The sequence below is a fragment of the Camelina sativa genome, chromosome 9 (genome assembly GCF_000633955.1).
Source record: "Camelina sativa cultivar DH55 chromosome 9, Cs, whole genome shotgun sequence".
NCBI lineage: Eukaryota > Viridiplantae > Streptophyta > Magnoliopsida > Brassicales > Brassicaceae > Camelina > Camelina sativa.
This window is the reverse complement of record NC_025693.1, coordinates 36,773,797-36,795,563: the sequence shown is the minus strand read 5'-3', so window position 1 is coordinate 36,795,563 and position 21,767 is coordinate 36,773,797. Positions and strand designations below refer to the sequence as shown.

At 34.9% G+C, this 21,767-nt stretch overlaps 4 protein-coding genes across 5 annotated transcripts; 3 read left to right on the top strand and 1 right to left on the bottom strand.

Annotated features, from left to right (window-relative positions):
• Positions 851–3,490, top strand: LOC104714563 (WRKY transcription factor 6-like). The gene is made up of 6 exons (XM_010431969.2): positions 851–1,402; positions 1,575–1,676; positions 1,778–1,936; positions 2,027–2,359; positions 2,451–2,564; positions 2,706–3,490. Exons 1-6 carry the CDS (start codon positions 1,019–1,021, stop codon positions 3,327–3,329), a joined length of 1,716 nt encoding a protein of 571 aa, XP_010430271.1. The 5' UTR covers positions 851–1,018; the 3' UTR covers positions 3,330–3,490.
• Positions 8,299–11,857, top strand: LOC104714562 (aspartic proteinase A2-like). 2 transcript variants are annotated; one of them, XM_010431968.2, is made up of 14 exons: positions 8,299–8,389; positions 9,084–9,461; positions 9,545–9,605; positions 9,756–9,850; positions 9,924–10,036; positions 10,150–10,318; positions 10,404–10,443; positions 10,539–10,603; positions 10,672–10,785; positions 10,862–10,926; positions 11,007–11,163; positions 11,270–11,389; positions 11,476–11,564; positions 11,650–11,857. In XM_010431968.2, exons 2-14 carry the CDS (start codon positions 9,090–9,092, stop codon positions 11,732–11,734), a joined length of 1,545 nt encoding a protein of 514 aa, XP_010430270.1. In that variant the 5' UTR covers positions 8,299–8,389; positions 9,084–9,089; the 3' UTR covers positions 11,735–11,857. The 2 variants fall into 2 exon arrangements, with proteins under 2 accessions (XP_010430270.1, XP_019085225.1); XM_019229680.1 differs by lacking the exon at positions 8,299–8,389 and adding an exon at positions 8,655–8,750.
• LOC104714561 (S-type anion channel SLAH1-like) lies at positions 13,230–14,600 on the top strand. Its single transcript, XM_010431967.2, has 2 exons — positions 13,230–14,118; positions 14,216–14,600. Exons 1-2 carry the CDS (start codon positions 13,258–13,260, stop codon positions 14,513–14,515), a joined length of 1,161 nt encoding a protein of 386 aa, XP_010430269.1. The 5' UTR covers positions 13,230–13,257; the 3' UTR covers positions 14,516–14,600.
• Positions 15,706–21,667, bottom strand: LOC109126614 (putative F-box/kelch-repeat protein At1g62270). Its single transcript, XM_019230318.1, has 3 exons — positions 21,265–21,667; positions 19,627–19,649; positions 15,706–16,365 (listed from the first exon to the last, which is right to left on the bottom strand). Exons 1-3 carry the CDS (start codon positions 21,665–21,667, stop codon positions 15,706–15,708), a joined length of 1,086 nt encoding a protein of 361 aa, XP_019085863.1.

The following is a 21,767-nucleotide window of genomic DNA, read 5'->3' as shown; positions in this document are numbered from 1 at the left end:
CACATAACCATTTTCTCGTGATTTCGACATCAAAACTTAAATAAAGAAAACCCTATTGATCAGGTCATCCTGTTAGAAGTTTCAAATGAATTTATTAATTTTTTTTTGTCAATATTGAATCTGATTCATAGTCAATTTATACTATATAGGATAACGTAATTTAGTGGAATCAAAATAGAATCGATCGCAGAAATAATATTGTAATCACTTGACTAAAAATACTTACTGTTTATTAAATTTTTTCTTGTAGTAAAATATTTAATGTTTATAGAAAATATTAGTATTTTTTTATCTCGGCTTTAGTCAGATGATATTTTTTTATCTCGATACTATATAATAAATATTAGTAATTTCAAAGTTTCCTATAACGTATTGTTTGACAAAATGACAAAATAAATAACATACTGTACAAATGTGAGGTAAGAGATTTGCAAGAAAACACTTTTGTTGAAATTAATAAAAGAATTTACAGTATATTTTTCTTGAAAATTAACCTTAACTCGAATAGTAAAATTGCAAGAAATATTTATTATAAACCCTATAAACTAAAAAATCGTAAATCATAAATCCAAAAATAGGATTTTATTTTAAAAAAAAAAGAATTACCCTATTCTTTTGTTTTAGTTTAGACTATTTCAGGTCAACTAAAAATTATACTAGCAAATAAAGGATTTTTCCATGAAAATGTAACGGGCTTAGAATCACGGTGTATTACGGGTCGGGTCGTTTCCGGGCAAATGACGCAGTATCTGACGTAAAACTCCCATGACTTTTTTTTTCTTTCTATAAAGTCACCGGAAAATTAAATCGATGTTCATTAATTTATTAAACGAGAGAGAAAAAAAAAACAATCGGTCCACGTCCCAAACCCTTTTTATAGGAGAGTCTTATGTTCTGGCAGAAGACTTCACAAACTCTTTCTTTCATCTCTCTCTCTCTCTCAACCAAACCAAACCAAACCCAAAAAAAAAAAAGATCTTTCTCCTTTCGTTAATCTCGTGATCTCTTACTTCTATATATGGACAGAGGATGGTCTGGTCTCACTCTTGATTCATCTTCTCTTGATCTCTTAAACCCTAATCGTATTATCACTCATAACAACAATCACCGACGCTTCTCGAATCCTTTGACGACGATGTCTAGAATTGGCGATGACGATGGTGATAATGATCAGAAGACGAGAGTTTCTACCATCGGCAGTGAATTTAGGTTCCCGGTGAGTCTCTCCGGCATTCGTGACCGTGAAGATGATGATTTCTCTTCTGGAGCCGCCGGAGATAATGACCGTGAAGTTCCCGGCGAAGTTGATTTCTTCTCCGACAAGAAATCTAGGGTTTGTCGTGAAGACGATGCTGGATTTCGTGTTAAGAAGGAAGAACAAGATGATCGAACCGACGTAAATGTAAGTACGACTTTTTCAATAAATAATCATTATGAAATATATGAATTTGTTACAAAATGGTTTGTTGTATATTGTGGCCGTGTAATAATTCGGTGTAAATTGAAAAATCAAATATAAATATCAAATTTAGAAGCAAATTATTAATTTATTAATTATTTTTATTTTTGAATAGACTGGTTTGAATCTTCGGACAACGGGTAATACAAAGAGTGATGAGTCAATGATCGATGATGGAGAATCTTCTGAAATGGAAGATAAGCGTGCGAAAATTGAGGTAATTTTTAATTTACTTTTACTTTTACTTTGTGTAGTAATTAATAGATTAATTGAACTTTTTTTTTATTTATATTGGATTTTGTTTAATTATTATTACAGTTGGTTAAGTTACAAGATGAGTTGAAGAGAATGACAATGGATAATCAAAAGCTTAGAGAATTGCTTGCACAAGTGAGCAACAGTTACACTTCACTTCAGATGCATCTTGTTTCACTAATGCAACAGCAACAACAACAACAGCAGCAGAACAATAATAAGGTAAATAATAATTTGATTGTTAACCACAAAGTAAACAGAATTTACCCTAAGTGACTAGGCGATTAAATTTGGTGAACCCTATATGATTAGGTTATAGAGGCTGCTGAGAAACCTGAGGAGACGATAGTACCAAGGCAATTTATTGATTTAGGCCCTACAAGAGCAGTGGGAGAGGCTGAGGAAGCTTCAAATTCTTCATCCGAAGAAAAAACTCGTTCAGGTGGTTCTTCTCCGGCCGAGAGGCGTAGTAACGAGGTTAGAGACCGAAAGAGACTTGGGCGTGAAGAAAGCCCTGAAACCGAGTCTAACAAAATTCAGAAGGTGAATAATAGTACTAACCCGACGACATTTGATCAATCCGCTGCTGAAGCTACTATGAGGAAGGCTCGTGTCTCGGTTCGTGCCCGATCGGAAGCTCCCATGGTAAGTTGATTTAGATAATATGTAGTAAACTGATATAACTAAACTATATACTATATAGATATTAATTATGTTTGTACTTATGGCTTTATAGATAAGCGATGGATGTCAATGGAGGAAGTACGGCCAGAAGATGGCCAAAGGGAATCCTTGTCCGCGGGCTTATTACCGTTGCACGATGGCCACGGGTTGTCCCGTTCGCAAACAAGTACGTTTCAAAACATCTGGACTAAAGATTCTAATCGACGTTCAGTTAATCTTGATAGCAAAACATTAGAGATTACAAATGTGTATATATAATATACCTTTGAGTGATATGCTGATAAGTTTGATCCGCAATTATGTATAGGTTCAACGTTGTGCGGAAGACAGATCGATTCTGATAACCACCTACGAAGGAAACCACAACCATCCTTTGCCCCCAGCCGCGGTAGCAATGGCTTCCACCACCACAGCGGCGGCCAACATGTTGCTATCTGGGTCAATGTCTAGTCATGATGGGATGATGAACCCTACAAATTTACTAGCTAGGGCTGTTCTTCCTTGCTCCACAAGCATGGCCACAATCTCAGCCTCAGCACCGTTTCCGACCGTCACATTAGACCTCACCCACTCACCCCCGCCTACAAATGGTTCCAACCCTTCTTCTTCGGCAGCCGCCACTACCAACAACGACCATAACTTATTGATGCAGCGGCCACAGCAGCAACAACAACAAATGGCGAATTTACCCCCGGGTATGCTACCTCATGTAATAGGACAAGCATTGTATAACCAATCCAAGTTCTCGGGGCTGCAGTTCTCTAATGGCTCTCCCTCGGCGGCAGCGTATTCTCAGTCAAACGCGGTGGCTGACACAATAACGGCACTCACAGCTGACCCGAATTTCACGGCAGCTCTTGCAGCCGTTATTTCTTCTATGATCAATGGTTCGAATCAACATGATGGCGAAGGAAACAACAAAAACCAATAGAAAAAAAAATATTACAATTGTTTTTTTTTTTGGTATCTTCAATTTTTTTTTTTCCAACTGGGTTATAGGAAACAGAGTTTATTCATTGATTCATATTTGTTCTGTTTCGTACCAAAATACCAGTAAATATACAAAAATATATAATTTAATTTCGAATATAATAGCTATGTATTTGCAAAAGTGTAGTTACGTACTTAACTTAGTTAGCATTACCTTTAAATCTTTAATATTGACCTTTCTTTTGGATGTATAAGTAAATTTAATATACATCACATGTGAGCGCCGATACAGAAACCTAATAGTTTGGCCGTACCTTCAATAAAGATAATGAGATATCATCATCAAATAAGTGACCTACATTAATGACACTTAATTATATATCGAAACATTTAATACATCTTTTATTATCCATATATAAAAAATTGCAAACGGTCAATGAATGCTGCCACAACAATTTGACACGTAATTTGCTATCTAATTAAGTCACCTAAAAAATCTGTACACTTTAATATTTGTTAAACAAAGAGAAACAACTTCCTAGAAACTACGAGTTTGAATGGCATGAAAAATATGAAATCTGAAATAAGCTGACCAAAAATTTAGGCACCCATGTAAAGAAAAGTTTAGTTTAGTCAAGTTTCTTCATTTCTATGAAGCAAATAGAAAAATAAATAATGAATAATGATAGCCTAGTCGATATAGTTTTGTTAAAAATTAATTAAACATGTGGAGTAATAATAATGTTGTAATACAGTATATACATATATCTCCAAGCTTTGGAAGGAAGCGATACGCAAAAGTACGTTGTTTGACTTTCCGTGCAACTCTAGTTGACGTGGGGTCATGATTTGCTAAATAATGCAATTTTCTAATATGCTTCATTTTAAATTGCACTAAAAACCAAGTACATATTAACAACTCTTTTTCTAGCTGCTTCCGATCCGAGATGATGCCTCTCGATCCTGCTCTCGTGTTTTATACATATGACATTTGTTGGAACTCCCGATTAGAATCATGTTATTATATCATAGTTGGTTCTGTCAGTCAGAGCTAGAGGGTCTCTATTAGAAGTTAAGAGTGTTTCATTTCTCTTTTCTCCAGAATATAAACTTTAGTATAATATTCTTTTTGTTGTTGTTGTTAAAGATGATTTTAAGCTTTGGACCAATGGAAAGCTAACAGAACTCTAGCTAGTTGGAAACTCGAAGTTGAATTGAGTTCATCCGAAGATGACCTTTTAATGTATTTTAATTTATCTTGCAAAACGTAACAGTTTGTAGACATTAGACAAAAATAGCTAGGTGGCAGTTAATATTGTTTTGTGCAAAGTTTGAAAGAAAATCCAATTTATTCTTTTAAATGAACGCTACTAATTAGAAAAGGGAACAAAACGTTACATGAAAAACGGTGGGTACAAACAGCCGTTAATTATTTTCTTAAAAAAGAATTAATGTGTGAACTGCTTGTGGAATCGCACTTATGTTTATACATACAATAATAATAGTTTAATTGAATGAAGGAAATGCGAAGTCATGGATTTATATATAAAGCCGCCATTTATTATTTTCTAAGTTATAAAAAGATGTTCATGAGGTTTGCGTGAGGTCGAGAAGAGAGACTTCTCTACGACTTTAGGGAACTGGAGTCGTTGAGTCACATGTCTGCATGTGGTCATACTTTGTTTTAACCTATTCGTCCTTCTTTAGGACTCTTCCTAATTCATGACATCTAATTGGTTGGTACAATATGTCAATATGTTAGGTAAAACAATATGAGTCGATTGGAAATATATATAGTTGTTGCGTTGATATATAGCAGTCGTTTTATGCAATAATTACCCTTCCGACGAATTTCATTGCAGAGCATTCATGCACAAGATTAGAAATGTAAACTAAGTTAAGCCACAATGTAGTTGCGTGTGGCCACTTAACTTAGTCACTTGGATGTTTCGTGTTGATGCTTATCGTTTCCGGTTTGCAAAAGACGCTTTAATTTAAGATCATTGCTCCCAATCTCCCATAATTAATCAAATAATTCGGTAAAATTTGGATATCAAATGCTAAAATCTTACAAAAAGTTTGACGTAGACTAAAACTGGATCCATAAATATGTTCGACTAATAAATGTTAGCCTAAACTTACATGCAACGATTATGTTTAGCCGAACTACATGAATGATAAATTGTTACCAAATAAAGTTTATAGAAAAACAATTTATAATTTCATGTTTTCGGTTATTGGTTCCTTGCATGGGCTTTGTGATAAACTCATTTGCATCATTTTAACTTCAGCGTGTATTAGGTTGGAGTGAATATGGAAGATTCAACTACATGAATGCAACATATGCAGGCTCATTCTCTTTATACACAGCTGATTTTTGTTCTTTCTAAATTAAGGAATCTTCCCAATTTTGGGATATTGTATATCTTTGGAAGTACAAACTCTCATGTAATCTCATATCATCTTGAAAGAATGCACGTTTGGGATACAACCATTACGAAAACAAAAAAAATATATATATATCAGAAACAACATTGCAAAGCATGCAAGCTAACATTCCACAAGAAATAAGAAACTTAAGAGAAATAAGATAATTAATATGACTACGTACCATAATAGAGGTGTCATAATATCGAAATCCATTTGTCAAATTATGGAATCAACCATTATTGGTTCTTTAATGTGTAACTGATAAGCGATTAAAAATAATAAAAACTCTAATTTCTTCAAATCAACGAATCGACCCATTCATATTAATTTTCCTAATTTCTTCCAATGGCTTGCAACAAGAAAAGAAAAATATAGCTTTTAAAATACCAATCAAGAATATGGTAGTATATTATATATGTCATATAACCATTTTGAAGGATGGTAAACGAAAAAAAAAAAACACCTTTAAGGATAAATTTTTGTAACAAATTAAAAACATTTGATGTGAAGACATGACTAATTAAAGACTAGATAACTCAATCAAACCAATACAATGCACATAAGATGTACATAAGAGACAAAGAAGTAAGGACATCACTTTTTGAGTTGTTATTTTTGCAGTTTAGTACTCCCTCTGTTCCAAATTATAAGATTTTTTTGTTTTTTTTTTATTTTGTTCTATTTTAAAAGATTTGTTTTTTTTTTTCCAGATTTCTATGTATCATTTATATTTATTTAGTATTTTATGACCATTTATATTCTCTAGTATTTTATTCTATTGATTAATATTTTTGAATAAATATTTATTCATATATTTTATGTATAATTAACAAAACATTTATGATTTCTTAAAAATTGTACTTTTAGCTAGAAAATCTTATATATTGAAACAAAAGAAGTATTACTTTTGTAATTTCATATGTGGTTGCTAAACGGTTAACTTTTTCATTAAAAAAAGAAAACAAATAAATGGTTAATTTGATGCATTTCGCTTGTTTTCAGCAAATGTTTGATTTAAGAGCCATATTCTTTTGTCATAAATAGATCAAAATTGTCAAAATTGAAGTAAATAGAGACAAGTCTATCAACTGAATAAACAGCACAAGAATAAGGTATATCTAGCTGTACATGAAAGATACCACAAAGTCAATGATTTTATTTATATGTTGTAATCTTTCGGTATAAAAAATAAAAACACTTGAATTCTTACTTAATAATAATTAGGTGTCACATAAATATTATAGGATATGATTCACACGTAATTGCCTACAATTTTGTCGAACAAATTTATGTTTTAAACAAATTAAATATTTTATATTGTTATATATAAAATTATAAATATATGAATTAAACTAATTATCTAATTATAAATTATAAATAATAGTCGATCAAATTTAACATTGGTACACCACAGGATAATTATTTAATTTATTTATAATAATGTTTGATTTTAACGGTATTTAATTTAGTAATAATATTATATATTTTTAATTTTTAGTATATTTAAGAGGTGATACAATTATTTTTAAAGTATTATAATTTTATCAGGATAAAATACTAAAATTATGAAATATAACTGTTTGTATAATTTATAATTAATCAGAATAATATTTTGTATTTATTTAAAATAATACTATTATTTTTGTTTAATATATAATTATTTAAATTAACTGATTGTTTATTTTTTAGTGTATACAATCCAGTTTAATGATTGATTTTTTTTTTAATTTTATTTTGGGACACATATATAGAAAACAAATTTGCTATTAATAAAGAATTTAGGTAAAATTAATTAGTTTCTATAAAAAAATCGATTTTGTCAATTTACCATATTTTACTTATTGCTTTTAATGCAATTGTATAGGAACTAAAATATTAAATAAGCAATATTAAAAAAGTAAAAACCCAAAATATACTTTAAAAATGTATATAAAAATATTAAATTAGGTAGTTTTGAATTTGAATTCCAATGGTAACAATAGATCAGACGGTGTGGAACAAACAGATTAAGTAACACGGTGCAGTTTAAGTGTGGTTTATTAAAGAAAAATACAATATACGGTATAAATGCGGTTTAATTCGTAACAAACGGTTTAAAATAATTTTAAATGGTGAAGAAAACAACATGCAGTGAAGAACAAATAGTTTGAATGTGAAATTACAGCAAGCAGTACATCATACGTATTTTAGATAATTATTTTATTTAATTACATGTATATAATTAAAAAATTTAAATGTGAATTTAGTGTTTAATATAAAAACACATTATAGAGACTAAAATGTAACGGTTAAGTTTTTAAGCTCGATCAAGTGTCTAGCAACTTACTGTACTTACCAACAAAAGTTGGTGGGGTCATAATCTTATCACAACGTCAACGGTCAAAAACAACTCTGTTGCTTAATCTGGTAAAATTCAACGGCTTAGATCAAAGGGAACTAAGTGGGTCTCACTCTCAATGTCGTGGCTTCATATTATTTCCTCGAAATATGAAACCGTTGTGGTCTCTCTGACAATCTGCTGCTTAAAACATCTGGTGTGTTCTACACTTCTACTATGATCGATCTCATTATACCATTTCTTCGTTTTCTCCCCCTAAATATTCCTGAGTTCTTGATTCTTGATAGTTGCAGGTTTTTTTTTTTCTTTCTTTTCTTTGGTGCATCAAACTGTAGTTTCCAGTTTCTTGTTTTTGTTTTTTTCTTTAAATTTCGTTTTTCGATGTTCATAATAGTATTTTGCAATTTGCATGATCAGTATTTGGATTCACTTGGATTACGTGTTTGTGAATGTGTGTGTGTTTTTGCATGTCTGTTTTGTGTCTTCATATTGTTTAAATCTGGTGATTAGATTGAAGCTTTAGTGTTAGTTTGTTTTTACAGTTAAATATTTCCCTACTTTGATTCATGATGAGTCTCTTGTTCTGCTTTGTTAAAATCTTTTTTTTTTTTTCTTGGAATTTTTGGGTTGGTCTGATTTTGAAATCTCAGTCATGTGAGCATGCTGTAACACTCTGTTCCGATTTATCTCACATTAGTGTTATTATTAATGGTTATAGCTAAAAATTTATGGTTCTAGATCTTATTGTCATATATCAGATTATACAATTGATCAATTGTCTAGTTTTGTTACTGATTTGAGACATGTTTCACTATTTCTGATTTATTTTTCAAGAGATTAATTTATATATAATATCTATCTAGTCCTCCATTTTGCATTATCAGTAATTTTATTTAAGGTCCACATGTAGTCAGTTTAATTTGAGTTGCATGTTCTGGTAACGCCTATTTTGTTTAAGCTTGTTGATCACTGCTTCTGATTATTTAGGTGAAAATGGGAGTGGACTTGAGAACGGTTGCGGTTTCACTCTTTGTGTCGTTGCTGTTGTTTGTCTCAGCCACTTCTGAGAGCAATGATGATGGCACATTCAGAGTTGGCTTGAAAAAACTGAAACTGGATCCTAACAACCGACTTGCAACACGCTTTGGTTCCAATCAAGAAGAGGCCTTAAGATCTTCTTTCCGTTCGTACAACAACAATCTTGGTGGTGATTCTGGAGATGCTGATATTGTCGCGCTCAAGAATTACTTGGATGCTCAGTACTATGGTGAGATTTCTATCGGTACTCCACCGCAGAAGTTCACTGTCATTTTTGATACCGGAAGCTCTAACCTTTGGGTGCCATCAGGGAAGTGTTTTCTCTCGGTAAGCTTTTTACACCATTTGCTTTACAATTGTTGGTTTAAGAGAAAAAAAAACTTAACTGCTTTCTTTCTGTTGTTATGTAGCTCTCTTGTTTCTTTCATGCCAAGTACAAGTCCTCTCGTTCAAGCACATATAAGAAGAGTGGTATGCACATTATCTCTTTTGATTTGTACTTCTTGAGCTAGTTACCCGCCAATAGAAATATAAATAGGCCACACTACCAATTAAAAGTCATACATATATAGCTTTATGTGTAAGAGAATTTTGTCTTAAGATGCAATGTATAATGTGTAGGGGAAAGAGCCGCAATCCATTACGGCTCAGGATCCATCTCTGGTTTCTTTAGTTATGATGCTGTCACAGTTGGTGATTTGGTTGTCAAAGATCAGGTAAAATTATTCTACACTAGTGTTGATGCTTATATGATTGAATTTACTTTATGTACATTGCCTATCTCTTCAGGAGTTTATTGAGGCAACCAGTGAGCCAGGTATAACATTCGTGGTGGCTAAATTTGATGGTCTACTTGGTCTTGGATTCCAAGAGATTTCTGTTGGAAACGCCACTCCTGTTTGGTATGCGTGCACTTTTAATTTGTCTCATTTCTTGATTGAGGTTACCGATTTAAACACACTTTTGTAATATCTGATGTGTTGACAACATTGTTTTTTTTTTTTACGACGTATAGGTACAATATGCTCACCCAAGGCCTTATCAAGAAGCCGGTGTTTTCATTTTGGCTTAACCGTGATCCAAAAAGTGAAGAAGGAGGTGAAATCGTATTTGGAGGTGTTGATCCAAACCATTTCAGAGGAGAACATACATATGTTCCTGTGACACAAAGGGGTTACTGGCAGGTTTGTTCTTTATTTATTTTCTTGGTTTATTAATGGATGTTTCGTAATCACATCTCAGTTTCAAGCTATTAATTTTTGGTGATAGTTTGACATGGGTGAGGTTCTCATTGATCGTGAATCTACCGGTACGTGCAGTTCTTATATTGTTTTCCTTCATACATTAAGTTATTTTTCAACAGAAAGAAAAAAAGTGAAGCATGATTCTGTTTTATTATACCAGGCTACTGTGGAAGTGGTTGTTCTGCGATAGCAGATTCTGGAACATCCTTACTTGCGGGGCCAACGGTAAGCAAGAATCAAGAGTTTCTTAGCTTGTTCTTGTGGTTCGCAATTAATTTTTGATTTATTTTTAGGCTGTGATTGCCATGATAAACAAAGCTATTGGAGCATCTGGAGTTGTTAGCCAGCAATGCAAGACTGTTGTTGACCAATATGGACAAATCATTTTGGATTTACTTTTGGCTGAGGTAAGAATATCTTAAAATATGATACAAAACGCGATGATTATGTATTCAAATCTTTTGCTCCTTAACTCCTTTTCAGACTCAACCAAAGAAGATCTGCTCACAAATTGGTCTTTGCGATTTCGATGGCACCGAAGGGGTCAGGTAAACTTCCAATAAAAATTCTATAGACATAATAATTTACCGGTCTTCTCTTGTTGAGTGGTATTGTATCGTGTTTTTAGTATGGGGATTGAGTCGGTGGTGGACAAGGAAAACATGAAATCATCTAGTGGTCTTCGAGGTGCGGGTTGTCCTCCATGTGAAATGGCGGTTGTGTGGATACAGAGCCAGTTGAGGCAGAACATGACTCAAGAGCGGATAGTAAACTATGTTAATGAGGTAATAACAAGAAAATGTCCATTACCACAACCATAAAAATTTATTGTCTTAATTTTTGATATTATAGCAATAACATTTTCTTTTGTTATGATCTCAAAATTCATAGATATGCGAGCGCATGCCTAATCCAAATGGAGAGTCTGCAGTGGACTGCTCAAAACTCTCTACAATGCCGACTGTTTCATTCACCATTGGAGGCAAAGTCTTTGACCTTGCTCCAGAAGAGGTACTTGTTTGAGAGCTAATTTAATTCGGATCCAAACTTGATCCCTAAGTAACATATTGTGTGACTGATATTGTTTGAACTAACAGTACATACTAAAGATTGGAGAAGGACCAGTGGCACAATGCATCAGCGGGTTTACCGCACTTGACATCCCGCCACCTCGTGGACCTCTCTGGTGAACCTCTTGGCACGAAAAACAAAACAAATAAGTGATGATTATTGTCTTAAAATTCTAATCTTGATTCTTGATTTTGGAGTAGGATACTGGGAGATGTGTTCATGGGCAAATACCACACGGTCTTTGACTTTGGGAAGGAGCGGGTTGGGTTCGCAGAAGCTGTATAAAAAATGTAACATCGGTTGAGTCTTTTGTTGATGTGTTTTTTTTTTCTGGTGTGAGAGCTTTGTTGTTATATGGAAAGGTTGTGAACAATAATGTTGAAGCTTTGGGGATGTTTTTCTTTCTAACTCTTGATCGATAAAAAACCTCTTTTAAATAATTTTACAACATGATAAGATTCCATGCATGTTCCTGTAAATTGAATCTAAACCACATACAGTATTTGCAAATCGCTGGATGTTCATAACGAAAAATGTATTTGTGTTTGGAAAAAAACACAACCACGAAACGTTTCAATGGTTAAGAATTCATATTCCTATTTATGTTACTGGCGCTAAACGGTTTTGAAATTTAATCAAACAACGTCGACATTTTCGTTCGTTGCTGCTATCAACAAATTACGTGTGAGACTTCCAAGTTCCAACATATATGCCACATGACTCATTTATCGAATGATCTCCGACCATTTATACTTCATTATTGTACAAATCACCGATATAGAAATACTTAACATAATCTTTTCTTTTTTTGTAATATGGGGTGTACTAACGCAGAACATATCTAGTATAAGCTTCTACATGCACTAACCCCACATTATAATGTCGTAGTGAGTTGCTGACAATAAAACAGAGACAATCTATTAAAAACGATCTCATATTTCAACTTGGCAAAACCAATAGACTAAACAGCAATTTCGTTGAATTTAAAATTAAAGTTCATTTTCACCTAAAACACACATACGTATGGGCGGCACTTAAACCACAAAAAGTATACTCAAGTCTTATTCAAAGATATGAGATAAGAACTCACATTCTTGATAATATCATACATTTCTAATCATCAGAAACTAAACAAACTAAAAACTAAGAATGCACTTATATAATTTTCAATTTAAATTCAAAATTACCTAAGAACTTACTATTTCTATAATGCAGCAATGCCTCCCGAAATGTGGAAGCTATTTCACGTGGTTGGACATTGGCTCTTGACCTTAATCAATAGGTGGTGAATTCATCTGGCTATGTGGGAAAAAGCTAATCATCCTTTAAGACAATATATTCTTTAATCTAACTTTGAATACATCTTAACGTTATAGAAATTTGAGAACTAGTGGGTCGCTGCCATCAGAGATAGTGGTAACATCTTATGATAAGAGGACCTAATAATCCTGTTTAATTATAATGTACTAGTTAGGTAAAGCAGAAAAAATATATATAATAGATTTATCAGTTGGATTGACTTTTATGTTTATCCATGTAGCTGAAACAAGACATGTTGAGACTTACTGTACAAGTTACCAAAGTTACTAATAAAGTTGCTATCCTTATTAGATTCCAATAACTCAATACCATATTTAGGTATCACCTTTGTCCAACACTAACTAACTCCCCCTAAACCACGTGTTTTGTACTAAATAATCTCCATCAGCTTTAATTTATTACACTGTCTATATATATTGACTCTATCCTAAGGTTAGGACAGCATAGAGCCAAACAAACCATTACCACTTTTTCACAAATATACAGAGATGGGAAGCTTGGAAATTTCTAAGCAAGAAACTCATATCAAAATTGATAACTCAATATCAAGCAACAAAGAGAGAAAAAATGACATTGCCGATGCTAAACCCATTGTCTTAATGTCTATCTTGCGTGGTCTCCACGCAGGCTATTTCAGAATAAGTCTTTCTCTCTGTAGCCAAGCTCTGTTGTGGAAGATAATGATCGCGCCTGATTCACCAAGCATGTCTCATATGCATAGCAAACTCCCACCTATGGCGTTCCATCTCCTGTGGTACCTAGCACTTGTAACACAAGTGTCACTCTGTTTTTTGTATGCCTTGAAGTGTATTTTCTTACCTGACATGGTTAAAGCAGAGTTCTTGCACTATATTGGAGTGAACTATCTTTACGCTCCATCCATTTCATGCCTTCTCTTGCTTCAATCAGCTCCAATGATGGAACCAAACAGCGTTTTGTATCAAATACTATTCTGGGTGTTTGCTGTTCCGGTCTTGACACTAGACACAAAGCTTTACGGTCAGTGGTTCACAACAGAGAAAAGGTTCTTGTCAATGCTAGCAAACCCTGCAAGCCAAGTATCAGTAATCGCAAACCTTGTGGCTGCACGAGGAGCAGCAGAGATGGGTTGGAAAGAGTGTGCTCTATGCATGTTCTCCCTTGGAATGGTTCACTATTTGGTTATCTTTGTCACTCTTTATCAACGGTTACCAGGCGGAAACAATTTCCCAACCAAGTTAAGGCCAATCTTCTTCTTGTTCTTTGCTGCACCAGCCATGGCAAGTCTAGCCTGGAACTCCATTTCTGGTACCTTTGATGCTGTAGCAAAGATGTTGTTCTTCCTTTCCCTTTTCATCTTCATGTCCCTGGTAAGTTTACGATGCACAAAAATACTAAGATCAACGTTCAAACATAAAATTGTATGACAAGACATTTATCTTATTTGTGCTTAATATATATTTTCAGGTGTGTAGGCCAAATCTTTTCAAGAAATCAATGAAAAAATTCAATGTTGCATGGTGGGCTTACTCGTTCCCCGTTACCTTTCTTGCGTTAGACACAGTTCAGTATGCGCAAGAGGTGAAAGACTCGATTGGTTCTGGCTTGATGCTTATCTTCTCATCCATCTCAGTTTTGATCTTCCTCTGTATGATGGTACTGACAGCAGCAAACAGCAATAGACTACTCAGACGTGATCATGTCCTTGGTTCCGCTACAAGTCCAAAAGACAAGCAAAAATCATTACCGGTCAATGCGGCTTTGTAATTAAAAAAAAAGAAGCTATATTTGTTACTCACGTGTTAACTTCAAGTATTTTTCATCATGGTTGAGCGTGATAATTTCCAATCCAAAGTGTGCAATTAGATTTTAATTCTCCTCAAGCAATCAACTAAACTTATTTGGTTTCAGAACCGTTGTTTTCTCGAATTGCTACATTCACCTCCAGAGCTGTTATCTGAAACATTGCAAGCTTGAGTTGCAAATCTTCTGAGCAAATCCACTCAATTTACACCCATATTAGTACGTAGTTGAGCCAATTTTACGCTTGGAAATTAAATAATCATATTATACGTTTTACATATGATTGTATTATATTGATATTACAGAAACGAAAGAATCATTATTATGTGGGTTGTATTGATCTTTAGCAAATTAAAACCTAATGTCTACTCTACCATGATCAAATGGTATATATCTTTGTGAAACAAAGACCAAACAATCACATTATGAGATTATATAATAAGTAACTAACAAAATATATAATCTTGTGCTGTAGCACGGGTATCACCTAGTTATGAGATTATATAATAAATAAAGTAAGACGAAATTAAGTAGTGAATTAATTAGTGAGACTAATCGAAAAACAGTAAATAATTCCCATACTAACAACCTAGCATCAATTAATCATAAAAGCCCATTTGATAAATTTTATATGTATGGACTTTGACATCTCCGAATAAGCATTCACTTTGGTTATAGTTTCTTCAATAATGTTCTTTGTGGATTATTAGTCTGACTACAATAACTTGTGGAAGTGATTAATTTTTTATTTATTTAGAGATGAATCTGGTTGGAGAAAAATTGTCTATAATCGACCTATCAACTTTGTTGAACTGAACACAAGCCAGAACAGAGGAAGCGATCGATTTCTCTGATCGAAAGTGCTCTGTCTAACCATTTTTGAAGCATTTTCATCACTACATCAAGAGAACACTTGACTAGTGCGGTTGAGCTCAATTACCTTAGGAACTATTCCTATCAACATAAATGATTCTACATTGAATGTAAGTTTTAGAGTTTAAAGAGTTGATAATTATCTGTAAATGTTAATTAGCAAAGAAAATTACCAAATAAAAAGTCACAGTTCAGTAGTAAACAGTCGAAGGACATCATGCGGAAGAAAAGAAAAGGGAACAAAATAGGAGATTCTAGAAATTATATCAAAGTTATTTAAACTAAATTTGAAGCAAACTTGGAGCATAACTGAAGATACGTGGCCAGTTTGATTTTTGTCCAATATCCACTTTTCTCCAATATTGATCCTCTCCAATGATGTATACAAAATCGTTCATGTCATCGTCTTCGTCCTCGTCCTCATCACAACACACGATCACTTTATTCTCCTCGTCGATGAAAAAACTCACATCAGTTCCAAACCGATGAGTGTTCAAATCAATCTTAAAAAAAGGGCTCCAAGACATGGCTTTGGTCTGAGTGATATTATTTGTCATCCATATCTCCATCTTTGATGTATCGCTGTCCTGAAAGAACACTGACAGCCGATCTTCTCTTACACAAGATAAGGAGATAGTATCACAATAAGAACAAGGAAGGCACACACGTGGACCAAATCTCTCTGTTGTAAAGTCAAAACTTATCAAGAAATCGTCAATTAAATATTCTTCTTCTATATGTGAAGCAATCCAGTAAGAGTTTCCCATTATGGACACGCCATTGGCCTTTCGTGCGATTGTGAAGTCTGGTGTGACGCTATCAAGAACCCTCCATGAATTAGAATTAAACTCGTAGATTTCCAAATCAAAAGTTTCATCAAGATCATACTTCAAGATTTTGTAGTTGTAGCACGATTTGTTGTTTTCGTATCCGAGAGCGTACTATTGGAGATAGAGACTTGGTTTAGTGTGGTTTAGTTATTGAATTAACTTAACCGGAGATTGTATTGTATAGCTTAGTATACGGTCTAATTGATATGTGTATATATGCTCTTGTATAGATACATTTTAGTTTTTGAGGAAATGAGAAAGATATTTTCAAACCGTAACAAACTTTCTCATCGTCTTCTTCGTAATATGGTATCAGAGCCATCGAGCTCAATTCTCCATTGATTGCGATCTGATTCTTCGTTTTTTGAGCTCAATTCATCAAGCTACAATGGTGACCGTAGCTCAAGCCACACGAAAATCCACTCGATCGAAGTCAGGAACGAGTTCCGCTGTTCGAAAGTCGTCGCGATCCACCGGTGTTGTTGAATCTCCTCCGGATTCTCCTCCAGTTGCCAGATCTAGAGCTTCTGGAGCCCCGCGAGCCATCACACCACCGATATCTTTGGTTCCGACGCCATCTCCGTTCTCTATGCATAGTGCCGATCATCCAGGTTTGATTCTCGTTGCTATTCGCTTAGATGGAATGAATTATGATGATTGGGAAGCTGCTATGCGTATTGCTTTAGATTCAAAAAGGAAACTAGGATTCATAGATGGTAGTTTAACTCGTCCAAATGAATCGGATCAGAGTTTTCCCCTATGGTCTTGTTGCAATAGTATGGTGAAATCTTGGTTGTTGAATCCAGTATCACCAGAGATATATCGTAGCATTCTTAGACTGAAAGATGCTTCTGATATTTGGCGTGATCTATATAGTCATTTTCATATGAGTAATCTGCCAAGGACTTTCAATCTCACTCAAGAGATTCAAGATCTCCGCCAAGGATCTATGTCGTTAATGGCTTATTACACGAAATTGAAGACACTGTGGAGTAGTTTGGAGAGTACAGAAGAGGTTGATGAACCATGTGTATGTGGAAAAGCTGCTCGTTTGCAATTGAAGGCAGAGAGAGCTAAAATAGTCAAATTTCTTGCTGGATTGAATGAGTCTTATGCTATAATCAGGAGACAGATCATCATGAAGAAGGTGCTCCCATCCTTAGCTGAAGTTTATAATATTCTTGATCAAGATGATAGTCAGAAGGGATTCTCAAATGTGACTGTCACTCCTGCTGCGGCATTCCAAGTATCGGAGGTTGAATCTTATTCTGGTCCAGATTCAACTGTTTGCTATGTCCAGAATGGTCCAAATAAAGGACGACCTATTTGTTCTTTTTGTAATCGGGCTGGTCATATAGCAGAAAGATGCTACAAGAAGCACGGTTTTCCTCCAGGTTTTACTCCAAAGGGAAAAGTCTTTGATAAACCTACTAAGCCGCGTCCTGTAGCAGCTCAAGTGTCTTTGACCACTTCTCAGTCTACTACTGAATCTCCTACTATGGAAAATATGATTGGGAATTTGAGTAAGGATCAAATTCAGCAGTTTATAGCACTTTTTAGCTCACAATTGCAGACTCAAGCAACTCTTAACTCATCGAATCCTGAAGCTAGTTCATCCTCACCTAAGCCTGAGTATACTGGTATTTCTTTTTCACCATCTACCTACTGTTTTGTTGGTATCTTAAATGTCTCCAAGAACACTATCTCACCACAAACCTGGGTGATAGATTCTGGAGCAACTCATCATGTATCTCATGATAGGAGCCTTTTCTCGACTATTGATACTACTATTGTGAGTTGTGTGAACTTGCCAGCTGGTCCAACAGTAAAGATTAGTGGTGTTGGAACAGTTAGAATTAACAAACATATTTCTCTCAAGAATGTGTTGTTTATTCCTGAATTCAGATTGAATCTCATCAGTATCAGCTCTCTAACTACAGATCTTGGTTCCAGAGTTATATTTGATCCTTCTTCTTGTGAAATTCAGGATCATACCAGGGAGTTGACAATTGGGAAGGGTAGAAGAGTGGCTAATCTCTATGTGTTGGAAGTTGAAGATTCTCAAATATCAGTTAATGCTGTCGTAGATGTCAGTATGTGGCACAAGAGACTAGGGCATCCTTCATTCAGCAGATTGGATGTCATTTCTGAGTCTTTAGGCACTACTAGACATAAGAATAAAGGACTTGCTTATTGTCATGTTTGTCATCTTGCTAAACAGAGAAAGCTTTCTTATCCTTCTCCGAACAATATTTGTAATTCAAACTTTGAATTATTACATATGGATATTTGGGGACCCTTTTCAGTCGAGACAATTGAAGGATTTCGGTATTTTCTGACAATTGTAGATGACCATTCAAGAGCAACTTGGGTTTATTTGTTAAAGACAAAATCAGAGGTTCTTACAGTCTTCCCAGGGTTTGTGAATCTTGTTGAAAATCAGTATAATGTCAGAATAAAAGCAGTCAGATCAGATAATGCACCTGAGTTGAGTTTTACAAAGTTTTTTCAAGAAAAGGGCATTCAGTCGTTTCATTCTTGTCCAGAGACACCAGAGCAGAATTCTGTAGTTGAAAGGAAGCACCAACATATTTTGAATGTTGCTCGTGCACTCATGTTCCAGTCGAAGCTTCCTCTTAAGTTTTGGGGGGATTCAGTGTTGACAGCGGTGTTTCTCATAAACAGGACTCCATCTCAGCTTCTCTCAAATAAAACACCTTATGAAGTTCTCACTGGCAAGAGTCCTACATATGATCAGCTAAGGACATTTGGTTGTTTATGTTATGGTTCGACTTCACCAAAACAGAGAACAAAATTTCAGCCAAGGTCTAAAGCTTGCTTGTTTTTGGGATACCCTGCAGGTTACAAAGGTTACAAACTTCTGGATTTGGAGAGTAATAACATTTTCATATCGAGGAATGTTATTTTTCATGAAGAGGTATTTCCAATGGCTAAAGATCTAGAGTATAATGAGTCTTTGGAGTTCTTTACATCGATTGATCCTGTGTCTTCAGGTAATTCTTTTTATCCTCTTCCATCACAAATTTCTGATCTCTCACCACAAATTTCTTCTAAAAGAGCAAAGAAATCACCTGCTCATCTTCAAGACTATCATTGTTATTCTGTTGATTCTGATATTCAATATCCCATTTCTTCTTCTCTTTCATATTCCAAAATTTCACCTTCTCATCTCTTATACATCAATAATATCACAAATATTCCTATTCCTTCTAATTACTTTGAGGCACGGGAATCAAAAGAATGGTGTGAAGCAGTTGATAAAGAGATTGGTGCAATGGAATTGACAAACACTTGGGATGTTACTACACTACCTCCAGGAAAAAAGGTTGTAGGGTGTAAATGGGTTTTCACTTTGAAATTTTTGGCAGATGGAAGTCTGGAGAGATATAAAGCTAGGTTGGTGGCTAAAGGATATACTCAGAAGAAAGGGTTAGATTATACAGAAACCTTTTCTCCTGTTGCAAAAATGGCCACTATCAAGTTGTTACTCAAAGTGTCTGCATCAAAGAAATGGACTTTGACACAACTTGATGTATCAAATGCTTTTCTTAATGGTGAGTTAGAGGAGGAGATTTACATGAAGATACCAGAAGGATATGCAGAACGAAAAGGAATTACTTTACCAAAGAATGCTGTATGTAAGCTCAAAAGATCTATCTACGGTCTAAAACAAGCATCACGACAGTGGTATAAGAGATTTTCTGCATCCTTAATAGCGTTGGGTTTCCTGAAAGGTGCTGGAGATCACACATTGTTTGTAAAACCTTGTGGGAATGAGTTTGTTACAGTCTTGGTGTATGTAGATGATATTGTCATCGCAAGTACTTCTGACATTGAGGCAGCCAAGCTCACACAGGCACTGCAGAAACAGTTTAAACTCAGAGTTTTGGGTCAATTGAAATATTTTTTGGGACTTGAGATTGCTCGAAATTCAACAGGCATATCTATTTGCCAACGTAAATATGCTTTGGAGCTGTTGTCTTCTACAGGAATGCTAGGTTGCAAGCCTGTTTCTGTTCCGATGATTCCCAACCTGAAGTTGTATAAAGAGGGAGGTAAGCTACTTGCTGATAAGGAGCAGTATAGAAGAATTGTGGGGAAGTTGATGTATCTGACCATTACAAGGCCAGACATTACTTTTGCAGTGAATAAACTCTGCCAATACTCTTCTGCACCACGAACTTCTCATCTCGCTGCAGTCACTCAAGTTCTGCAGTACATAAAAGGAACTGTTGGTCAAGGCCTTTTCTATTCGGCGACTGATGATCTTACTCTTAAAGGGTTTGCAGATTCAGATTATGGAGGTTGTAAGGACAGTCGAAGATCGACAACAGGTTTCTCTATGTTCCTTGGTGATTCTTTGATTTCTTGGCGATCAAAGAAACAACCTACTGTGTCTCGTTCCTCGGCAGAAGCAGAATATCGGGCTCTAGCCTTAGCTTCTTGTGAGCTAGTGTGGTTAAGTATTTTGCTGCGTGATCTCCGAGTTTACTCTGTTTCAGTACCTATCTTATTCTCTGATAGTACTGCAGCAGTCTATATAGCTACAAATCCGGTGTTTCACGAAAGGACTAAACATATTGAGATCGATTGTCATACAGTTCGGGAACGCTTGGATAATGGTCTTCTGAAGCTGTTACATGTTAATACAGAGGACCAAGTAGCGGACATTCTCACTAAACCGTTGTTTCCTTGTCAATTTGAGCATCTGAAATCCAAGATGAGCCTTCAAAATATATTTCAGTGCACATCTTGAGGGGGCCTATTGGAGATAGAGACTTGGTTTAGTGTGGTTTAGTTATTGAATTAACTTAACCGGAGATTGTATTGTATAGCTTAGTATACGGTCTAATTGATATGTGTATATATGCTCTTGTACATATACATTTTAGTTTTTGAGGAAATGAGAAAGATATTTTCAAACCGTAACAAACTTTCTCATCGTCTTCTTCGTAATATGTACCTATATATAGTTACCATCGTTATCATTATTGGTTTTGATCCATTTGGGTTGACCCATACACGGGTTCCAAACCAAGAGTCTATCATCCCCCGTTTTGCATAGCAATAAGCCACTACAGTGAAAGACTTCAAATACAAAGGCCATCATTAAGTTAAATTTAACCTCTATAGATGGATCAATATTGTCGTGGAGTCCAAACAGATTTAGGCTCATTGAACAAACCGTACGTCTCCTCAACATGGCAACCCGAAACTGTTTTTCTGCTTTATCAAAGTGCTTATTGGTGAATCTCTGATCACTGAGTAAAACGTTCCACTGTTTGCATGTAGTCCGTAGTCGTTTTAGAGATGAAGCAGAAACCCTAGCAAGTATCTCCTCTACCAAATCGAATGGAAGACTGGACAAGGAAGAAGATTTTAAGCTCATCATTAATGTAATCTCCCAAGGAAGAAGAGGAGCTATGTAAAAGGGATGCAATTATAAGCTAGGGTTCTGACTTTAAGGATAATTGACCTGCCTCGTCAAACGT